At 35.1% G+C, this 17,471-nt stretch overlaps 1 protein-coding gene across 5 annotated transcripts in view; it reads left to right on the top strand.

Annotated features, from left to right (window-relative positions):
- HERC4 (HECT and RLD domain containing E3 ubiquitin protein ligase 4) overlaps window positions 1–17,471 on the top strand; it is a 140,330-nt gene that overhangs the window by 31,537 nt on the left and 91,322 nt on the right. For 3 of the 5 annotated variants that reach the window (XM_047072846.1, XM_047072847.1, XM_047072850.1), the window contains 4 exons: window positions 3,104–3,175; window positions 4,060–4,136; window positions 7,084–7,305; window positions 8,687–8,778. In XM_047072846.1, coding sequence (XP_046928802.1) covers window positions 3,104–3,175; window positions 4,060–4,136; window positions 7,084–7,305; window positions 8,687–8,778 — 463 coding nt within the window. The remainder of the gene's footprint in view (window positions 1–3,103; window positions 3,176–4,059; window positions 4,137–7,083; window positions 7,306–8,686; window positions 8,779–17,471) is intronic. The other 2 variants (XM_047072849.1, XM_047072848.1) reach the window with 1 other exon arrangement.

Genomic DNA, 17,471 nt, shown 5'->3' with positions numbered 1-17,471 from the left:
GGATGGAGCCTGCTTGGGATTCTCTCTCTCCCTCTCTCTCCCTCCCTCCCTCTCTCAGTGCCTCTCCCTGCTCATGTTTGGTCTCTCTCTCTCAAAATAAATAAATAAACTAAAAAGAAAGTCTCCTTTACTATGGCTGGAGCTAATTGCTCTAAGGTCCTTGGAGAACTGCTTAGATCAGCAAAGAGTAGCCTTGCCAAGACCTAAGACTCTGCAATAATCCTCACAAACTCTCAGTGTTTATAGTCTAAATGTTCTCTTGCTATAGTTTTTCTTGATAAGCCCCCAGTGGGGCTGGCCTCTCAGCAGCTAAGCCACTGAGTTCATCCAGAGCAGATGAGATGATGACATCCTGACACAACTTACTTCATCTTTATATCACAACAACTTTACTCTTAAGAACAGTTTCATTTTTGTCATAAATAGGTTTGAAATCAAAGCAATATATGACATAGTAGAAATACATTTTTGTGAAAGACTGCCAGTGATTTTTTTTCTTTTTAAATTTTGATACCAAATCATTTTTATTTTATTTTATTTATTTTATTTTTTCTGGGAGCCAAATCATTTTTAGCTGCAAGGCCTTTTCTGTATGCTTAGAGGTATCAGCCAGCTTCATAAATTTCTCATTCATCTTGAATAAAACGTATAGAAGATCGGTGAAAACTGTATGTAAATAGATTTTTAAAAATTAGTGTTTATAATTAAAAAAAATTTTTTTAATGTTTATTTATTTTTGAGACAGAGAGAGCATGAATGGGGGAGGGTCAGAGAGAGAGGGAGACACAGAATTGGAAGCAGGCTCCAGGCTCTGAGCTGTCAGCACAGAGCCTGACGCGGGGCTCGAACTCACGGACCGTGAGATCATGACCTGAGCCGAAGTCGGACGCTTAACCGACTGAGCCACCCAGGCGCCCCCAAAATTAGTGTTTGTAATTTTTATAAGAATGATCAGAAAAATGATGATTCACATTAGGCTGTACTTCCTTGAGAACAAAATCCACTTTTATGCTAGTAGATAAGAATATTTAAATAAAGCAACACTTTAAGATGAAAGAATGTGAAATTAATAATAGATTACATTTGAAATTTATACGACTTCAATGATCTTTTCCTACTTCTAATTTTATTTTGTTTTGAAATCACTACTTCTTGGGGAAAGACTAAAATTCTTCAATACCAATGCTGGTCTCTGATTTCTGCCTATTTTTTTTTTTTTTTATGTAGGATATATGTTATTGCCTTTATAAAAACGTTTTAAGCCTAATTTTACTATCTGTTAGTTTGGTATGAGTGGAAATACATATTTTTCCACACAACCTTTAGAAACATAATTGTAGGCCATAAAGTTGTAGTGTATTTTTAAAAGTTCTATTTCTTGCACATATGCAATAAAAAGTATGACAGGGTGGTATATGATCCTTGTGAAAACAGCGGTTTCTGGATTATAGAAACTAATTAAAGGTGTTTGACTTATCAGCTTGGTCAAAAGTAAAATTTATTTTCTTTATTTCAGTCAATTTTAAACATTTAAATTTTAGATTAAAAAGAAAAAGTATTTTTTTTTAATTTTTTTTTTGAACGTTTATTTATTTTTGAGACAGAGAGAGACAGAGCATGAATGGGGGAGGGGCAGAGAGAGGGAGACACAGAATCTGAAACAGGCTCCAGGCTCTGAGCTGTCAGCACAGAGCCCGATGCAGGGCTCGAACTCAGAGACTGTGAGATCATGACCTGAGCCGAAGTCGGCCGCTTAACCGACTGAGCCACCCAGGCGCCCCAGAAAAAGTATTTTTTAATGGTAGAGCTAGGTTGATTGTTAGCGTAAATTTTTTTTTAATGTTTCTTTTCTGTTTAAAAAAAATTTTTTTTACATTTATTTATTTTTGAGAAACAGAGTGAGACAAAGTGTGAGCGGGGCAGGGGCAGAGAGAGAAGGAGACACAGAATCTGCAGCAGGCTCCAGGCTGTGAACAAGAGGTCAGCACAGAGCCTGATGTGGGGCTCAAACCCACAAACTGTGAGATCATGACCTGAGCTGAAGTTGGACGCTCAGCCGACTGAGCCACTCAGGCGCCCCTTTAATGTTTATTTTTGAGAGAGTGAGTGAGTGCAGGAGAGGAGGAGAGAGAGAGGGAGACAGAGGATCCAAAGTGGGCTCCTGCGCTGACAGCAGAGAGCCCCATGTGGGGCTCGAACTCACGAATCTTGAGATCATGACCTGAGCTGAAATTGGATGCTTAACTGAGTCATCCAGGCACCCCATAAACAATAATGCCGCAATACAGTATCTTTCCTTGTCACTGTTGCAGACATGGCCAAAGAAATTAACATTTATGTTGTATACCAAGCCGTATAATAATTTTGGAAATGTGGAAGTCACCAAGTGTAAATTGCTATGCAAATTTAGAAGTTTGGGGGCAGAATTTATGAATGGTTTACTACTACAGCCTCAAAGACTTTGCAAACTCATTTATCCTTTATCAGTGTATTCATTACATACTTTTTGCCAGGCACTGTGGTAAGCGCTGGGAATTCTATGGATATAAGACACATAATTTGCCTTTACAGAGCTTATTGTTTAGCAGAGTACACTAGTAATAATTAAATGAATAAGTACACTAGTAATTAACAGTGATAAATGCTGTGAAGGAAGAAAACATAAGGTGCTATGAGAGTGTAATATTTGAAATATTTTATTTGGACTCGGTACCTGGAACAGGTTTTTAAAAACAGTTAATACATTTTAAAAAATAATATAGTTCACTGGTCAGTGTATCATGTGCCTGATATTCAAAAACAGTAAAAGTGAATGTTCAATAACTTCAGCACAGTTGCACAAATCCATTTATTTTTTTATTTCTGTTTTTGCATTGCTAGTGTTTGATTTTGCTAATTGCAGAAAAATGGCATTTTGCTACATTTGAAAATCTGAAGGTGCATTGGATCCTGCTAACCTGCTGGATTTTGCTAATTTAGAGAAGTGCAGCCCTCAGGTTTTATAGTTAAGAACATATATCCACTAAATAAAAATATTTTTTGTACAACAATATGGAATTAGAGTAACTCTCCTTTCTCCTGCTCAAAATTTGATTTGCTGAAGCTGCCTCCCGAAAATCATGGGTATCGACACTCTGGTCAGAACTTGCTCCGGACTCTCATATGGCAGAATCAGGTCAGGTGGCAGTATCAGGTAAAGGGAAATAAGAAACATATTATGTTTCCTTCCCCCTTTCTATCTTGAAAACATTCATTCAGGAAAAACAGAATGACCAGGAGAAGGGGAAATGCATAAAAAACACCTGGGATGATTGATGCAAAAAGTTGCTTGATTTTTGTAATGTTTTAAAAATTAGCTTTAGGATTATGTTACATTTAAGGAAAAATCAGAAATTGGGCTCAGGGGGAAGAAACTATGAAAATATAAAGAAAAAATGCAAGATGGTAGAAATAGGACTGAACGTATCAGTGATCATAATAAATGTGATGAGTAAATTTCTCTACTAAAAAATTGTTCAGTATCACTGATTTAGATGCAGAGGTAAAGGATAGCTCAAAAGGAATAGGTTTCATAATCTGTGAATTGGTAGCACCGCATGATAGGAATCTCTGTTGATTCTTAAGGAGCCTTATAGACAACATGTATTAAATGAAGCCAAACACCAATTTTAGACAGATTAGTTCATGTACATTTGTTTCACAAATGTATTGCCAGGTTTCACACTTTAAGCTAAAGATTTTTTTTTAATTTTGATAAAACATCTGAATTATAAAAACACTGAGGAATACTTGAGGCGTGAGCTTAGTTTACTTTGCTTAAATACTTTTTTCAAAGTGTTTTCTTATTACACCTCTTAATTTTTTCACACTAGATTTTGTTTACTGTTGTTAGCATAAATAGTTGGGTACATTGACTTGTATAAAAATACCATGAAAACTAGGTCAGTAGGAAACTACTTGCACATAGTAGGTGGTCAATAAATGGCATTAATAAATAGTATTCAGGATCCATTTATTAGATGGAATTAACTGATTTTGATCTCTTTTTTTATTTTCTAGAAATATTAAAAGTTTGTCAGATATCCAGATAGTACAGGTTGCTTGTGGTTACTATCATTCACTTGCACTTTCTAAAGGTAAGTATTGTTTTCATTTTCTTGCCCTTTTACAGTTTTATTACATGGTACTTGAATTGAGCAGAAAGTCCTCCAACTTTGTTCTTATTCAGGATTGTCCTGGTTCTTTTTGATCTTTTTCATATCCATATACAGTTTAGAATTAGCTTGCCAGTCTTCACAGGCACACATATTCTGGGATTTTGATTGGATTAAATTGTTTCTGTAAATCAGTTTTAGGAAAATCCTCATAATATTGAATCTTTTAATTCTTGAACATGTTATGTCCCTCATTTCAATCTCCTTTTAATTTTTCTCAATAGTATTTTGTTGTTTTCTGTGGAGAGGTCTTACACATCTTCTATTAGATTTTTCCATAGATATTTGACATTTTTTTATTGTGAACAGTATCATTTCCAGATTATTGCTAGTATATAGACATGAAGTTGATTTTTGTGTCTAATTGTTCTATAGTGTGCTAAATGCTAAGCCTTCATAGATGGGGAAGGTTATAACTTGCTCAGTCTCATTTAGGATCTTAGACTTTTTATGAACAGAAACAAAGAAGGCTATAAGCATTCTCTTAGCTTTGTTTGCATTTGTTTCTTATTCATTTAACTTCTTCATATGCCAGCTAAGGATTGTGGCATGGGTTACTATGTTGGTCTTTACCATTTAAAGTGTAAGTTCCAGTGGCTTCATTATTATTATTTAATTCATTAAATGTCTAGTGAGGCCTACTGTGAATGTAGCACTAGGCTAGAGGCTATGGGGAAATACAGGTAAGATAATACAGTTACAGACAGCATAGGGTGGCAGTGAGAGGAGCCAAAGTGACCAGCAGAACGAATTATTTTAGGGATCATAACATGTAGTGGAGGGAGCAGATATACAAATAAATAACTAGTTTGAGGCAGAAAAAAACTGTACTATTTTGGTCAAGGTCGAAGTAAAATGCTATGTGAATGAAGAAAAAAGTAATTTGTTCAAATCAATAAGAGACTTGTTAACAATAAGAGACTTAGTATTTGATACAAGTCTTAAACGATGAACAAAATTTATTCAGAATTAGAGAAATGTTGAGAAGTAGCTAGAGGAAGTGTTGAGGATTGGTTAAAGAGGTAGTACCAGTAAATCAGGAAAAAAAATCAGGCATAAAATCAGGAAAAGTATTTTGTGTATTTGAGTATCAGCATATAGTTTTATGTGGGTATTGTGAGAACATGAGAGACATACTGATACTTCAGTTGAGGTAATGTGTTACAAAGGCCTTAAATGCCAGTATTAAGGCATTTGCATTTCTATAGGCAGTGGGGAAGCTGGCATCTCTGTATTCTTTGTTGTTATTTTGTTAGCTCTTCTTTTGATATTTTGGTAGGTAGATCCCAAATAAATTTAAACCCAAAGGTTTTATTGATGAGGAGGGCAGTTTTCTGCCTTGACTTACAGGGATTCTTTTGCCTTGTTCAGCTTCATGGCTTTAGCAGTATTTTACTCATTTAATGATTTTTTTGATCACTCATTATGAACTAGGCACTTTAGAGTGTACAATGTGTAGGGGTAAGCAGTACACTACTAGCTGGTACTTAATGGTATGGTCATATTCATATAAATTACAATATAATTATGTACTGTGAAAAGGGACTGTAAAGAAAAAAGTTTAGGATTATTTAAAACATATAGCAGGGGACTGAACTTAATATGGGCCACCAGGGAAACCTGCTTCCTTCTGGGAGAGAGTTGAAGTGAACTAGACAAAGATGAGGGGAAGGTCTACACGGAGAGAACTGTAAGTGTGTGAGAAGTGAGCATTGGAGAATGTAAAGGAAGATGAGTGTCACTAGAGTAGAGTGAGTGAGGGAAGAGACTGATATGAAAGGAGCTTGGAAACAGGTAGATTACATAGAACATTACTTTTAACGTTGTTAAAAGTGCTTATCCCAGTACCAGTGGGAAGGCACTGCTATATTTTTTTCAGGTGAGCAACATTATCAAATCTATATTTTAATAATACCTCTATGTATATATACAGATGTCTGCTAGTATGTGCATAGAATATTTCTGGAAGTACATACCAGTAATTGGTAAGAGTGGTTGTCTCTTGGGAGAGGAACTGGGGGTCTAATTTTTAGAGGGAAACTTATTTTTAAGTGTATACTATTTTATCATGTGAATTTTGAAAACAATTATTAGTGCCACTTAATAAGAATAAATAAAAAGATGTCTAAAGTTGCAAAATAGGTGGCAGTTGGGGGAGCAAAAGTGACAAGTAGAGAGAATCAGGTGAGATGGTGAGGAGTGGATCTATGTGCCATATTTTTCTTTAGTAGGAAAACTGTGGTGGTATGTGATAGATTGATAACAATCTGTGTATAAGGTAAGAGAAGAGTTAAGGATGACTCTCTATGTTTATGGGTTGTGTTACTGAGTCAGTTATAATATCACATACTGAGATAGAGAACACTGGGAATAGGTCCAGATATGGGAGGTGGAGGGGGGTCATAAATTGGAACACACTGAGCTGGAGGTGCCTTTGTAATATCCAAGTGTAGATATCACATAAGCATTTGGATACATGGGTTTATTGCTTATAAGAGAGGTCTGGTCTAGTGATAAAATTTTGAATGTGATCAGCGTATAATAACTGAAGAGTTGGTTGAGTGCCTCTTGGGATAAACCAAAGAATAAAAGTGAGACTTGAGGAATATTAAAAAGAGATGGTTCTATCATAAGGAATGTAAGGAAATGAGACTAGACTACCCTCAGTTATGTGACTTACCCATTTATTAGTAAAGTTGGTCAAAGTGTAAGTGTACCAATACAGAATGTTCTTACATGTTTCCATATAAAAGGGGAATATGTATTTCTATTTGATGAGAGGGAGAATGTCTCAAAATAACTGATGATCTTCAAATGAAATTTTGTATGTATGTGAAAAATAGTTAATTTTATAATTTCTGTTTTACAGCAAGTGAAGTCTTCTGTTGGGGACAAAATAAATATGGCCAATTGGGTTTAGGCATTGACTGTAAAAAGCAAGCCTCACCACAGCTGATCAAGTCTTTGCTTGGAATCCCTTTCATGCAAGTTGCAGCGGGAGGAGCCCATAGTTTTGTACTCACCCTTTCTGGAGCTATTTTTGGATGGGGACGCAACAAATTTGGTCAACTAGGTCTTAATGATGAAAATGGTAGGTTTTCATTATTTATAGATAAATGTACTTAAAAAGAGATGATCTTTTGAGATGGATCAATGATTCTTAATGTCAGGAAGAAATGTACCCAAATCTTTCCTGATACGGAGAAGGGGATAAAAGATTTATTTATTTATTTATTTTTTCAATATATGAAATTTATTGTCAAATTGGTTTCCATGCAACACCCAGTGCTCATCCCAAAAGGTGCCCTCCTCAGTACCCATCACCCACCCTCCCCTCCCTCCCACCCCCCATCACCCCTCAGTTCTCAGTTTTTAAGAGTCTCTTATGTTTTGGCTCTCTCCCACTCTAACCTCTTTTTTTTTTTTTCCTTCCCCTCCCCCATGGGTTTCTGTTAAGTTTCTCAGGATCCACATAAGAGTGAAAACATATGGTATCTGTCTTAAAGATTTATTTAAAAATTCCATTTGGTAATATTTTTTAAGGGATTGTGGGAAGGCCAGAAAATACCATCTTATTGCAAAATAAACTCTAGAAAGTATATCTGGATAAAAATCTTTGTTTTTAGATGTTCATTAAAAGAAAGTTGTGAAAAACATTACTGCAAATTGGAAATCACATTACTGGTCATCATTGGTGGAAAGAAGTTGTAAAATTATTCTGGAAAGTAACATGGAGTGTTAATCTATTTGAGTTTTTCAAGGAAGTATTTAAATAATCTGAGTCATTAAATCTTTATCTTGGGCTTCACTTTTAACATGGATTCTGGAGTCTTGAAAATAAACAATTTGAATTTTAAAAAATTATAATTACTTGAAACAAGTTAGGATCTTGGAACTGATTTTTCATAACTGCATAAGTTCAATGCCAGTATTTGAAATACAAAAACTAATTTCATCAAGCTCAACATAATTGTCATGATTTAAGTGGACAAAAGTGAGTTGTTGGTCTAGTAACTAGCAACTGGTAATGATAAGCAAATAACACTCAGGATTTTAAAATATTTTATTGTGCGTAAGAAAAATATGTCAGATTAGGACATTTTTTTTTTCTGGTACAAAGTAGCAGGAAGTATAATTTTCATGCATTTAAATAGAATCCTGTGAGCTTAATTATCATGAGGTAAATATAAAGAATGATTTGTGTGTATTGGAAACAGATAGTTTTGAAATTCCTTGATTTCTAGTTCTGTGTAGATTGGTGTTAGGGCACTTTAACACTTAAATTGCTCTTTAAAACCCTCCTTTAAAAAGATCTGGGAACCCAGTTAATTTGGCTTGTACTACAAAATCATTGACTTACAGTTAAAAATTATTTGCCACTGTCTACTGAGCTTGGGAAGCTGTAAAGGAAACACATTTTAGAAGAGTTTTAATTTAAGAATACCATTAACATTTCTTGTTGGAATTTTCAGATAGGTATGTTCCTAATTTACTAAAGTCACTAAGAACTCAGAAAATAGTTTATATTTGTTGTGGAGAAGATCATACTGCTGCATTAACCAAGGTATTGTACTCCCATAAAACTTCTTTATTATTATTCATGGTAGTTATTTTATAATTAGTGAATGTTTTCATGATATTTACTTTAGAACTTGAGTATTAATTAATGTCTAAAAAATAATCTTGAAAAAAGCACTAAGTTATTGTCAAAAACAATTTACTTTAATTTTCAACTTTGTTTCAGGTTATGTAATGTGAATTATGATCTGTTAAATGTGATAATACATTTTGTTGAATTTCTCAAGTTCATGTGTAATACTGCTTTAGGAATATTTTGAATGAAAAAGTTCCCTTTTAGTTTGTCATACTTGCCATGCTATGTGTATCAATCCCGTTTATATTGTGTAACTGCCTCATTTTAATTTAACTCTCATTGGGCTTATAAATACCATACAACAAGTAATAGAGGAGAATGAATCTATTATCCATAGGCCAGGAATTATGCAGTTATAATGAGCTTTCATCACAGTCTCATTAATGGTTTTAACTCTGTCTTTTCTTGGGTATGTGCCATTACATTATCATTACTATGTAGTTCTCTAGTGATTGGAAGGAAAATGAAAATAAAAACCTTAGATTAACCTTTACCAGGAATATTATTGGCACATTTTTTATTGGCTGAATTAGAAATGAATGTGTTTGCTTTATCTTCAATTTGCATAGTACATAAATTTGCAAGAAAAAGTTAACTTCTAATCAGACTTCTACACACACAAAATTCTACACACCCACATTGGGATTTTTTTTTTTTTTTGATAAGAATTTTTCTTAGTTCTCAAGTATAGTATATTCAGTACTTTTAAAAATATGACTAATTATAAAAGTTGATTTTTAAAATTTTTGTATTACTGTGCTTGCCTTTTAGTAAGGAAATTTTACTTATCTGCCAATCTTATTGTATTTTATTGATTTTTATCAAGTTACAGATGTAATCACTAAAGTCTTATTAAATCATGTTGGCATGTTCTGAATTCTAGTTGTTCTCTTCTGTCGTAGGTATTTAGAAGAAATAAGTCTATGTTTTTAGTTTTTTTTGTTTTTTTGTTTTTTTAAAATAAGTCTATGTTGAAATACTAGCGTAAAAAAAATTTTGTGTATTATTCCTTGGTGTTAACTTTGTGGTGGGAAGGCTCACAACGTTAATGTTTTACAAATTCAGCCCTTCAAATAACCACTTATCTTATTTTCTTAGGATATGTAACTGTTTATAGCTATTGAGTTTTTTTTAAATCCCAGTCTTCTGTGTCCTCTCAAGAGAGTAGCTGGTGATACTTGTTCACTGGAATTTTGGGGGAATATTATTTTTTTTTTTTTTATAAATTTTTTTTTTTCAACGTTTATTTATTTTTGGGACAGAGAGAGACAGAGCATGAACGGGGGAGGGGCAGAGAGAGAGGGAGACACAGAATCGGAAACAGGCTCCAGGCTCTGAGCCATCAGCCCAGAGCCTGACGCGGGGCTCGAACTCACGGACCGCGAGATCGTGACCTGGCTGAAGTTGGAAGCTTAACCGACTGCGCCACCCAGGCGCCCCATGGGGGGAATATTATTTTTAACAAAATCAGATAGTTTTAAATATCCCAATAGGAAAATATTTTATTTCCCTTGATTTAAGTTAGAATATACTTCCATATCCATGTATCTTTTGTTTTTCTGGAAGAATTTCTTGCAAATAAATTAGGATTGCTAATTTAGGACAAAGCAGTTTTCTTGTGCAAAACCTGTATTAGGAAAACAACATCAGGAAAAATTTAAACAGACTTTTAAAAACAGAATAAATAATGTAAAGAAAGGTATGTTAATGGGTATGAACACACTATCATAAAGATGTCAACTTTTTTTAGGTTAATTTACCAATTTGTTATGCAAATCAGGGGTGCCTGGGTGGTTCAGCTGGTTAAGCATCTGATTTTGGCTCAGGTCATGATCTCACAGTTCATGAGTTCCAGCCCCACATTGGGCTTTGCACTGACAGTGCAGAGCCTACTTAGGATTCTCTCCTTCTCTCCCCACCCCTCCCCCACTTGCACTTTCTCTCTCAAAATAAGCTCAAATCAATAAGCTTAAAAAACAAATTCATTATGCAAATCACATATACATACATCTTTTGACTTAGCAATCCTACTTTTAAGAATCTGTCCTAAAGATAGGAAATTATATATGCACAAGGTCATTAATTGTGGCTTTATTTTAATAGCAAAAGAACGAAAGAATGCAGATGTCTATCAGTAGCAGCCTAGTTGAATAAACTGTGGTAACCACACAAGACTTGTAAAATAGGTGTTTAGCATTTAAAATTTTTTTTTTCTTCAACATTTATTTATTTTTGGGACAGAGAGACACAGAGCATGAACGGGGGAGGGGCAGAGAGAGAGGGAGACACAGAATCGGAAACAGGCTCCAGGCTCTGAGCCATCAGCCCAGAGCCTGACGCGGGGCTCGAACCCACTGACTGCGAGATCGTGACCTGGCTGAAGTCGGACGCTTAACCGACTGCGCCACCCAGGCGCCCCGGTGTTTAACATTTAAACATGTAAACATGACTTGTAAAATAGAATAAGGAAGGTCTCTGTATTATGCTGTGGAATATCTTCAGCATGTATTGTTAAGTAAAAAGAGGAAGGTACAGAATAATTGCCTTTTGTATAAGTAGGGATAAAAGATGAACATGTTATATGTTACTTATATTTTTAAAAATGTAATAGCTAGATCAAATGTACCTTGCCTTATCATTTTGACTTTACAACTTAGAAACTGTTACATATAATTAAAAAGCAAACATATGTTTTTAAGCAATTGCTAACAATTGAAAATAAAAAAATAGTGGCACTACTACAAAAGGAGAATTCTTTTAAGTCCTTTTACAGTGCAGTGTTTTGTTGTATATCACTAGTGGGAAATAGCCTGAATGTAAACCGAATTGCCACAAAAATTTTAAACTGCATTCTGTAGTCTTCCTGTTAGTAGTAAAATTGATAGTATTATTTTCAATATATTACATACAGGATAAGAAAAAGCAAATAAGTACTGTTACTGGAAACTGTGGTTTTCAGCTTAAGACAAAAGAAACATAAAACAATAATAATTAAATAAAAATCTCCTGATTTTTACTTTTATTTATTTTAAAAAGTTTTTTTTTTTTTTTTTTTTTTTTTTTTTTACAGTTTATTTATTTTGAGAGAGAGAGCATGTGCTGGGGAGGGGCAAAGAGAGACAGAGAGCGAGAGAGAATCCCAAACAGGTTCTTTAGGGTCAGTGCAGAGACTGATGTAGGGCTCAAACTCACAAAACCTTGAGATCATGACCTGAGCCAAAATCTAGAGTTGGATGCTTAACCAACTGAGCCACCCAGGCACCCATTGTGTTCTTTACTTTTAATCAGAAGTGTTAGTAGGAAGTCTTACTCTTTTTCTTCTAAAAAAATTTTTTTTTCTTCCATGACCACTGAATGGTCCTAGAAGTAATTAGCCATGTACAATGTGGAAGCAGTGAGCATCACTTGATTTAGTAGACTCAATATAAAAAATAACCAGAGCTTCTTAGAGAAGAGTGATTTCATATCTGGGGCAAAACAGAACAAAACAAAAAAGTGTGAGAATAGCTTTGGGTATTATGTGTTACAAAAAAGACTACTAAGGTCATGTCTGTGGGACAACATCAAGGAGTTTTTCACAAAAAGAAGTAACAATGGCAATACATGGAAATATACCAAATATGTAAAAATTCGTGACTTCATTATAATACTCTTCTTCATATCAATATAAAGCAAACTTCATTGCTTATCTTTGAAAGTTGCTAGGACAACTCATTTTTCTAAAAATTCATAAATAAGAAGGAAACATTTTTCTTGCTTCCTATTTGCAGATTGTATTTCACAATAACTTAATAGTTGGTGAATTAAGTTCTCTATAGAAGAATTCCAACTAATCTAAGAGAAATAATAAGATTAGAAAATTTCCATTTTATACTCCCTTATAATGAATTGAGGCAAAGATCAAAACATTAAACTTAATGTGGATGGATTAGGCTGTGAAACTTGTTAACTTGCTTATTTTTAACATTATCAACCAGACATGTGCTTTGTCGTGATGAAATAAAATAATCAGGAAAACTTAAACATGGCATCAGTATGAGATAATAATTAAAATTGAAGAGGTCAATTCTTGAAGAGGATATAACAACTGTACCCATGTATGCACCCAATACAAAAGCACCTAAATAATATTATACAAATATTAACAGAGCTAGAGGCAGAAATAAACAGTAGTAATAGTAGGGGACTCTAACACTCTACTTTCAACAATAGGTAGGTCATCCATACAGAAAATCAATAAGGAAATATTGGACTTGTATTACACTTATACCAAATGCACTAACATACAGAGCACCCCATCCAACAGCAGCAGAATACACATTCTTCTGAAGTGCGCAATAGAATATTCTGCAGGAGAGATCGTATGTTAGATCACAAAACAAGTCTTAACAAATTTAAAAAGAATTGAAACGATATCGAGTATCTTTTTCAGCCACAATGGTATGAAATGGTATGAGTCAATAATGGGAGGAGAGCTAGAACATTTGCAGGTATGTGGAAATTAGCACACTCCTGAACAGTCACTAGGTCGAAAAATAAATAAAAGGGAAGTAAAATATCTTGAGACAAGTGAAAATGGAAACAACATACCAAAACTTATGGGATGCTGCAAAAACAGCTCTGAGGGAGATAGATAAAAATAAGCTATGTCACCATAAATCCAGTAAAGTGTTTATAACATAAACAGCTACATTAAGAAAAAGAAAGATCTCAAAACAGCATTTATACTTCAAGGAACTGGTGGAGGTGGGGGGAGGGCAGGGAAATCAAAGTTAGCAGAAGGAAGAAAATAACAGGTCAGAGCAGAAATAAAGACAAAAAACCAGTAAAGATAACCAAAACTAAGAACTCTTTTCCTGAAAAGTTAAAAAAAGTAATCGATAGATGTTTAGATAGATTAAACACTGTCAGAAATGAAGAGACATTACAACCCATACTTCACAAATAAAAGGACTATAAGAAACTATGAACAATTATATGCCAACAATTTAGATAACATAAATGAAATGGATAAATTCCTGGAAACATTCAAACTACCAAGAGTGAATCATGAAGAAATAGAAAAATCTAAACAGACTTTTAACAGGTAAGGGGAGTGAATCATTAATCAGAAATCTCCCAACAAAGAAAAACCCAGGATTAGATGACTTCACTGGTGAATTTTACCATTTAATAATTACTGCCAGTCCATCTCAAACTCTTTGAAAAAATAGACATTTTTATTTATTATTTTTTTTTTAATTATTTTTTTTTTTCAACGTTTATTTATTTTTGGGACAGAGAGAGACAGAGCATGAACGGGCGAGGGGCAGAGAGAGAGGGAGACACAGAATCGGAAACAGGCTCCAGGCTCTGAGCCATCAGCCCAGAGCCCGACGCGGGGCTCGAACTCACGGACCGCAAGATCGTGACCTGGCTGAAGTCGGACGCTTAACTGACTGCGCCACCCAGGCGCCCCATAAAAAATAGACATTTTTAAATGGATTTTATGAGGCCACCATTATGTTAATACCAAAGCCACACAAAGACAACATAAGACAATAAAATTACAGGGTACTTATCCCTAACAGACATAGGTGTAAAACTCAACAAAATATGAGCAAACCAAATTTAACAGCACATGAAAATGATCATATACCATGATCAAGTGGGATTTATCCCTGGGATGCAAAAATGTTTCAACATCTGCAAATCAGTCAAACACCACATTAATAGAATGAAGATTAAAAGTCATATAAACATCCTGATGTAGGAAAATCATTTGGCAAAATTCAACATCTTTTCATGATAAAAATTCTCAGTATAGAAGGAATATACCTCAACATAATAAAGACCATAAATGACAAGCCCACAGCAAACATATGTAGTGGTGAAAAGGTGAAAGTTTTTCCTGTAAGATCAAGAATAAGTTAGAAGATGCCTACCTTTGTCACTTCTACTCTAGTACTGAATCCTAGCCAAAGCAGTTTTAGTAAAGAAAGAAATGAGGTGCTCAAACTAGAGAGGAAAAAGTAAAATTGTCTCTGTTTGCACATGACATATATATAGAGAACCCTAAAGACTCTACCAAAAGTCTATTTGAAAAAAAAATTTTTTTAAGGTTTATTTATTTTTGAGACAGAGACAGAGCATGAATGGGGGAGGGGCAGAGAGAGAGGGAGACACAGAATCGGAAGCAGGCTCCAGGCTCTGAGCCATCAGCCCAGAGCCCGACGCGGGGCTCGAACCCATGGACCGCGAGATCGTGACCCGGGCTGAAGTCGGACGCTTAACCGACTGAGCCACCCAGGCGCCCCCCAAAAGTCTATTTGAACTAATACATGAATTCAGTAACGTTGCAGGAAACAAAGTCAACATACAAAAATCAATTGCATCTCTATACGCTAAGAACAAACTCTGAAAGAAAAATTAAGAAAGCATTCCCATGTACAATATCATTAAAAACAATAAAATACTTTGGAATATGGGGTGCCTGAGTGGCTAAGTCAGTTAAAGCATCCAACTTCAACTCAGGTCATGGTCTCACAGTTTGTGAGTTCAAGCCCTGTGCCGAGCTTTGTGCTGACAGCTCGGAACCTGGAACCTGCTTTGGGTTCTGTGTCTTCCTCTCCCTTTGCTCCTCTCCCACTTGTGCTCTGTCTCTCTGTCTCTCTCTCTCAAAAATAAACATTAAAAAAAAAGGGGGGGGATAAATTTAACCAAAGAGTGAAAAACCTGTATACTGGAAACTATATATGACATCAGTGAAAGAAATTGAAGACATAAGATAAATAGATACCACACGTTCTTAGATTAGAAGAATTAATATTGTTAAAATGTCCAAACTACTGAAACTGACCTACAGATTCAGAGTAACCCCTATCAAAAGTCCAATGGCATTTTTCATAGAAATAGAGCAGGCAATCTTGAAATTCATACGGGACCAAAAAAGACCAGGAATAGCCAAAGCAATCTGGAGAAAGAACAGCAAAGCTCGAGCATTGTCCTTCCTGATTTCAACTGTAGTGATCAGAACAGTATACAACTTTATAAAAACAGACACATAGACCAATCAAACAGATAGCCCAGAAATAAAACCACATATATATAGTTAACTAATCATTGACAAGGGACCAACAACACACAGTGGGACAGGTTGGCTTCTTCAGTAAATGGTGCTGGAAAATTATCCATATGTAAAAAAATGAAATTGGACGTCTGTTTTTACCACTCATAAAACAACTCAAAGTGAATTAAAGATCTAGTAAGACCTGAAACTAAAACTTGTAAAAGAAAACATGGGATGAAAAACCCTTTGACATTGGTCAAAACACAAGCAACAATAGCAAAAATAAATAGGTGGGACTACAAACTAAAAAAGTTTCGGCTCCACAGAGGACACCACTGAAGTGAAAAGGCAGTCTATGAAATGAGAGAAAATATTAGCAGACCATTTATCTGACAAGGGGGTAATATTCAAAATATAAAAGGAACTCCTATAACTCAATGGCTAAAAAACAAATAGTCTATTTTAAAAACGAACAAAGGAGCTGAATAGATACTTTTCCAAAAAATATATACAAAGGATATCTGGATGGTTCAGTAGGTTTACCTACCAGCTCTTGATTTCGGCTCAGGTTAAAAATCTCACAGTTTGTGGGATTGGGTCCCTTGTCTGGCTCTGTGCTGACAGTGTGGAGCCTGCATGGGATTCTCTCTCTTACCCTCTTTCTCTGCCCTTCCCCTGCTCGTGCACACGCTCTTTCCTTTGTCTCAAAATAAATAAACTTAAAAAAAAATACACACACACACAAATAGCCAAACAGGTACAAGAAAAGGTGCTTAATGTTAACATCACAATCATCAGAGAAATGCAAATCAAAACCACAATGAGATAACACCTCACACCTGTTAGGGTTACTCTTATCAAAAACCAAAGGACAAGTATTGGTGAGGATGTTAAGAAAGGGGAACCCTTGTTTCCACTGCTGGTGGGAATGTAAACTGGTGCAAATGGAAAACAGTATGGAGGTTCCTCAAAAAATTACAAATAGTGGGGCACCTGGGTGGCTCAGTCGGTTGGGTGTCTGACCCTTGATCTCCACTTGGGTGTTGATCTCAGGGTCATGAGTTCAACCTCCACATTGGACTCTGCTGGGCATGAAGCCTACTTTAAAAAAAGAAAAAAAAAACAGGAAAGAAAAAAAATTACAAATAGAATTATATGCCCCAGCAAATTCCACTTCTGGGTGCATATCTGAAGGAAATAAAAACAGGTTCTTGAAGAGATAACTGCACTCCCATGTTTATTGTAGCAGTTTTTCACAATAGCCAAGAAACAACCTAAGTGTCCATTACCAGGTAGATGGATAAAGAAAATGTGATTTGTACATATATGTGTACACACACATACACACTGGAATAATATTCAGCCACAAAAAAAGAGGGAAATCATTTCCAACAACATAGATGAATCTGGAGGGCATTATGCTAAGTGAAATAAGCCAAAGATAAATATTATGTATCATTTATATGGAAAATCTTTAAAAAGAAAAAGTCAAATCTGTAGGAATGGAGAGTAGAATGTTTGCCAGGGGCTGGTGGGGTGTGAAGAAATGAGAAAT

The sequence above is a fragment of the Lynx rufus genome, unplaced genomic scaffold, assembly GCF_022079265.1.
Source record: "Lynx rufus isolate CCGP_SWC_20201006 ecotype Redwood Valley unplaced genomic scaffold, mLynRuf1.p SCAF_11, whole genome shotgun sequence".
In the NCBI taxonomy this organism is placed as follows: domain Eukaryota; kingdom Metazoa; phylum Chordata; class Mammalia; order Carnivora; family Felidae; genus Lynx; species Lynx rufus.
Note: the sequence above shows the minus strand (reverse complement) of the source record. Positions and strands in the feature narration are given on the sequence as shown.